Raw genomic sequence first — 6,338 nt, 5'->3', positions numbered from 1 at the left:
GCCACTGTGGCGGCCCCAATTTTTTCTCTCCTCAAGCAATTAGAAAAGTAATCTTTTTTGTATGGTTTTGGTGGGAAAGAGAGAAACCTGCTGCTGAGGTTCCTCCTCGCAAACATAAGCATGCACGTTAGGCAGCGGTGCATGTGTGCTGCTGCTCTAGCAGGCCAGCTGGGACTGCATCAGAAGTCCTGCGTGATGCCAGTGGAACACCTGGATTACAAGACTCAGCTCAAGAAAATGGAGTAGACAGGTAGCTGTTACTTCTCAAAGAGATCCTCAGGACTTTAAAACCACAGCAAAACTTAATCAAGGAGGTTCAAAACCCAATCTCTGGGTAAAAGACGCGCTCCATGGAAAGACATAACAGGATTACTGACAAGCTGTAGGAACTACATTTGACTTGGCATGCACTGTAGTGAAAACAAGTACACCTTGAACGCTTTCAAATTATATATATGTGATGAGTTTTTATTGCAGTTTACTGCCAATTTCAAAGATGATATTGTCATGATCTGCCAAAATAAAAAAAAAAAAAAAAACAAACAAAAAAACCCAAACAAAAACACAACACTGACAACTTTATATGTTTCCAGAAGACTTGTAAGTTTGATTCTCAGATCTGTGTCTTGGAATATACTGATTCTTCAGCTCTTACTAAATAGCCACATTCTCCCAAATTTATGAGGCTGTTTGCTTAACAACCAAGTGTGGCTTGATCCTAACTGTCTTAGTGAAGAAAAAAGAAAAAATGCATAAATCAAAAACCATAAAGAAAGTGGTTCTGGTAGTCATGATGAGTTTTTTTGGTGTATCTGTTTGTAACAGTGCTGAGACAGTTATAGCTTATCATACTTATTTACCAATATACTTTTTTAAAAATAATTTTTTTTAAAAAAAGCAAAGTAGGTACAACAACACAATTATGTTGTATAACTTCCATCAACATGAAGAGGAAATGTCACCCTAAAAATGAAACCCCACAATACACACAGAGACATTGACAGCACTGAAGGATTTGCCTTCACGAGGACTGTTAAATTTCATTAACTGAGAATTGCTAGACCTGTACAAGACAAAGCAGTATGATCAATAAATTCCCAATAACTCAGAGTCTGTCTAACCATGTACCTTATCTGGATAGTCAGGACTTTCTCCCAATGCTTTTCTTTTTGTCTTTAAGACTAAATTGCAATCTTGTTCATAACATCTTCTTTCCCTGTTACTTCATCAGACAAACATGAGAAGTTTTAGGCATTAACACTAGAGAGCGGAGTTACCCCAACACATAACTGATTCCACTATTTTACTGCTTTGAAACAAGCAAACAACGCACTTAGTATTTTAGAAACGACAAAAAAATTAAAATCATTCTACTTAGAAAAATAATTGTTTTATTGTTGTCATACCTTCCTGATCACTTGCACAAATCCTAAATACCTTTCAGAAAATAATTTACACGCTGCAGAATAGCTTATCGAGCAATGCGGCACATTTTGTCTTATGGCCGTCTTAGTCATTCCTCATTACCACCATTAGTGCCTTTGCCCAGCATGAAGTGCTGTACCGTGACCGTCCCAAGCGCTGTTACGGGGCTTCAAGCCCTGCCTGTCCCAGGGCCCATCTCAGGTTGGAATGGGGATGAAGCTGGTTGATTTGGAGTGGGGTGACTCTCTCCAGGTGTTCAGGCTGTGAGTTGGGCTTCTGTTGTTGGTAAAAGAAGTCTGTCGCCTGCTGTTGCTGTTTGAATCTTCTTTACTCAGTGTTCGCTTTATTTTTTGGCAGCAAGGGAAGCTCTGTATGCAGTCTTGCAGCAGGTGCCCGCTGAAGAACATGTAGATCCATGGGTTACAGCAACTGTTCAGACTGGCCAACAGAGCCGTGACGGTAGTTGCGGTGTTTTCGGAATCTGGGGACGGGAGAAGAAAGCCGTGTAATCATCAAAAGAACATTTGCACCATTCAGTCAATTGCTTCAGTAACTGTTGGATTTATTTCCCTGAGTAATCCTAGATCTAAAAGTTGAGCAGCAGCATTTGAAATGAGCATTTGAAATGAGGACATGATCAGGGAAGTTCTTATTTATGTAAGGCTGCCACTGAAGTCAACAGGAATTTGTCTGAACAGCCTTCAAAAAGCTGTGACGAGAGAAGTTACGGGACAATCCGTCCAAAATAATGCTTTATTCCCATTTCTACTGATATTTATCCATGTGTTGATAAGCTCATGCTTTAAATACCGAACAGTTTTTATTCAGACTTTTGTTTTAAAAATTGGTTACCCTGGGAGGCAATGGCAAAATTCCCGCTGATTTCCCATGGCTTTCAATAATAATTTTGCTGCATACATTTGCATGCTGGAAAGTGTTGAATGCTCAAGTAACTACTGACTTGTGAATCAAATCAGGATTTCGAAGATTCTACTTGAAGGAAAAATGGAAGTTTGTACTACTCCATAAAACAGTTAGGGTCTTCTGCCTTCAATAACTAGTTAAATTATCAAATACTCTATATATTTAGTCTAATAAATTATTAGTGATCTTTCTTTGTAAACATTGAATCTCCAAAGAAGTATAATCGCAGTGTTATGCAGTTCCATAGATTGAAAGAATCTCTTCAAACAAACCTACCAAATACACAGCTGTTCAATTAAGTTTGCATTTCTTTTTGAAAAAAAAAAAAAAAAAATCTATTTGCTTACTGCAAGTCCTTATTTCTCTGTAGAGACCTGCATTTTAGACTTGACTTCAGTCACACGGTCGGGGCAATCAATACTCTCACTACAGTAAGTGATAATTTGGGAATATTAAAAAAAGTCAAGAAGTTATGTATTGCAACACTTTGATTCGCTGCTTTCTCAGTATGAGGAAAGGGGGTATATGTTATTGTGTTGTCTGCCATTCCCTCTGTAATAACTTCTAAACTCACCAATTATTTTCAGCCAGATTTAACAGCGGGACGGGTATCTCCAAACTACTAAATTGCCAACGTTTGACGAGAACTGGTGGCCGACTAAAGGAGGTACTCAGAGGTGACTCAAGGAGCAGGGAACGCGCACGCAAGGCATGTGCATGAAAGAAGGCTTAGGAAGTTCCCCGCTCCTATATTACTCGTGACATGCATGTGCCTAGGCTTCAGAACAACACGAAACGTTTCTAAAGGTGTATTAATCGGCAGCCGCAAATGGAAGAAAATGTCGCTGGTTCAAACTAACGCAGCAGATACTCCAGGTTCCCATCCGCTAATTTTGCTCTGGATGAGGACGCAGCGCCCGCTGCTCCGTTTCGGGGGCCCGGCCGCCGCTCCGCGCCCCTCCGCGCCGCCGGCTCCCGGGGCCGCCCCAGCCGAGCGCCGCTGCGCCCCGCGCCGCCGCTCCCCGGGGCCTCCCGGTCCGGGAGCGCGAGCGGTGCCGGCGGGGCGGCCCCGAGGGCGGCGGCCCCGGGCGCTTCCTCGCCGCGCCCCACGACGGCGCCTGCGGGGCGGAGGGCGCCGAGGCGCAGATCCCCGGGGTGCCGGGGCAGAGGGGCCGGTTCGGCGGGACGGCGCGCCCCGGTCCCGCCCTGGGCTTCCCCCACGCCGGGCTCTGGACTGCGCACCGCGGCGGGGGGGGGCGGCTGCGCCCCCGGAGGACCCCACGGCGTGCCGGCGCGGCCGGAGGCAACGCGGCCAGCCGCCCTGCCGGTGCCCGGCGGGGCCGCCCCGTCACCTACCGACCCAGGGGAAGCGCTGGTCCCAGACGGACCACATCTGGATGGTGAAGAAGGGCGCCCAGCAGACGACGTACGCCGAGACGATGACGAAGGTCATCTTGACGGTGCGGATCTTGGCGCGGGAGATGGTCTTGACGCTGCTGACACAGGGGGCGAGCAGCAGCCCCCGCCGCCTGCCGCCGCCGCCCGCCCGCCGCCCGCCGCCGCCCGCCGCCTCCCCCGGGCGCCTCTTGCCCCTGACGTTGCGCCAGATGTGGTAGCAGATGAAGCCGTAGCAGGTGACGAGGATGAGGACAGGCGCGACGAAGATGCCGCCGGTGATCCAGGTGATGTAGGCGCGGGGCCCCCAGGGCATGATGAAGTGCGCCCAGCAGTCGTAGACCTGCGAGCCGCGCTCCACCTCGCTGAGGGAGAAGATGAAGTACTGCGGGGTGCTGAGCAGCAGGCTGAGCGCCCAGGCCGCCGCGATCATCCCGTAGGAGCGCTTGGTGGGCTGCTGCAGCGTCTTCAGCGGGTGGCAGACGGCGATGTAGCGGTCGGCGGTCATGGCCACCAGCATGTACGCCGAGGCGAACATGCCGAAGACCTGCAGGTGCTTGACGACGCGGCAGAGCCCGTCGGGGCCGTGGAAGCGGTGGGTCACCTCCCAGCAGAGCTGGGGCAGCACCTGGAAGAAGGCCACCACCAGGTCGGCCAGGCTGAGGTGGCGGATGAAGAGGTGCATGCGGGACGCCTTGCGCGGGGTGCGCCGCAGGGCCAGCAGCACGCTGCCGTTGCCCACCACCGCCACGGCGAAGGTGACGGCCAGCACGGCGATCTCCAGCTTCGCCAGCTCCTCGTCTCGCCCGAAGGGGTCCCAGCCGCCCAGGCTGCCGTTGGGCGACCCCGACCACGCCTCGGGGCTGGGGCTGCTGCCGCCGCCGGGCTCCGCCGCCCGCCACCGGCTGCCGTTCCCGGGGGAGGGGGCGGCCCGGGGGGAGCCGGCGCCGCCGGCGAGGCGCATGGAGGGGGCTGCGCGGCCGGCCCGGCCCGGCCCCCGCACGCCCGCTCGGCCGCCGCCGCTGCCCGCCGCCTCCCCTCTCCGCCGGGCCAGGTGCCTTTATCCCCCGCCGCGGGGGGCGCGGCGCGGCGCGGGGGGAGCTCCCGTGCCAGTGGCTGCCCGGCGCCTGACGCCAGCCCCCTCCTTCCCCCGCCCGCGCCCCCCGCCCGCCCCCGCCGGCGCGGGAGGCTCGTCCCGCCGAGCCCCCGGAGGGCAGCGCCCCGCCGAGGCACCGGGGCCGTCCCGCCCGAAAAAAGCGCTGCTCCGACGGGGGCCGGCGGCCGCCGCGCCTTCCCTGCCTCCGCGGAGCCCGGCGGGGCGGGCAGGCTGCGAGGGGCAGCGGGAAGAGCTGCCCGGGCCGAAGCGCTGCGGCCGGAGAGCTCCCTCACGGGAGACTGAAGCAGCACTTGACAGTCTGATGGGGAATATAAATGTTCCCGTCACTGTGCGGAGTGGGAGGAGGTTTGCCTGTGGGTACCAGGCTGCCCGCCCCCGAGCCTGCTTCTACCCCAGGCGAAGGGGCCGGTCGGGCGGTGAGAAGTGCTGGTTTGGCTCCAAGGGAGATCCCACCCGGGCCTTCGGCATTTCACAGTCGTGCTGGGATAAACTCCGGCAAAGTGAATGATGAGGAGAAACAGCACCGAGTTCGAAAGCAACCCACTAAACCTCATGTTTTTAAAGGTTTCGGGATTTCACCTTGGACAATAAATGTCATCCAGACGTTAGTGTATAGGTCTAAAACACATGTTTGCAAGTACAGTCAAAATCTCCTCATGTCCTAGAGTTGCTGTCAGTTGGCCAATTAAATATTTGTTTCAAACATGTTTAAGCTGAAGAGTTTTCTTCCTCTGGGCAGATTCTGCTCCCATTGTCATGAGTGTGGATTAACACCCTGATTTCACCAGAACCTGAATTTGACCCTTTATGTAGAAACTCCTTCCTTCCGTCACACAAAAATGTGAAAGATTGCAACAAAGAAATGTTACGTTAGATGCCAATCCTATTTTGATTTAATAAAACTCTCTGGGTCTGCTCATACGCGATTGAAGTTAAATTTTGTTGCAAAAACTACGTGGGGTTTTGCCTACTGGTTTTACAGGGAGAAGGAAAAGGAGTAAAGAATTAAAGTTTAAATCTTCTTTGGATAAAAAGATGTTTCCAAACTTTTGGCTGCAGAAGAGGCTTTCATCTTAAAAAGCAAGAAGATTATACGATTCTAAACATGATGGAATTGTGCAAGGCTTTATCCCAGGCTTTTGACCTTTTTCTGAGCTTGTTTGCTTGTGAGAGGGTACGCGCACCCACACCAGCCTGCCACTACACTACCCTTCCTTTGCTTGGGGTTAGTGGCAGGACAGCTGCTCCAACCATCCAAATAACTGGCATAAGCTTTTCCATAAAAAGCTGCAAAACCCCCCTAAAACCTGGAATACAGAAAAAAAAAAAAAAAAAGTGACTGTCTGAAGTTTCCAGTAAGCTTATTTCTTTAAAGGTGCCTTTGTTGCAAAGCCTAATTTTTATGAAGAGTTCAGTGCATTATTCACAGCTTAGTGTCTATTCCATTTTACATTGTGAACACTACTGAAGGTATTGG

General features: G+C 51.5%; 1 protein-coding gene across 1 annotated transcript; it reads right to left on the bottom strand.

Annotated features, from left to right (window-relative positions):
* Window positions 1–550: 550 nt before the first annotated feature.
* Window positions 551–4,708, bottom strand: AVPR1A (arginine vasopressin receptor 1A). The gene is made up of 2 exons (XM_074901533.1): window positions 3,706–4,708; window positions 551–1,906 (listed from the first exon to the last, which is right to left on the bottom strand). Exons 1-2 carry the CDS (start codon window positions 4,706–4,708, stop codon window positions 1,623–1,625), a joined length of 1,287 nt encoding a protein of 428 aa, XP_074757634.1. The 3' UTR covers window positions 551–1,622.
* Window positions 4,709–6,338: the final 1,630 nt, after the last annotated feature.

The sequence above is a fragment of the Athene noctua genome, chromosome 3 (genome assembly GCF_965140245.1).
Source record: "Athene noctua chromosome 3, bAthNoc1.hap1.1, whole genome shotgun sequence".
Classification (NCBI taxonomy): Eukaryota; Metazoa; Chordata; class Aves; order Strigiformes; family Strigidae; genus Athene; species Athene noctua.
Note: the sequence above shows the minus strand (reverse complement) of the source record. Positions and strands in the feature narration are given on the sequence as shown.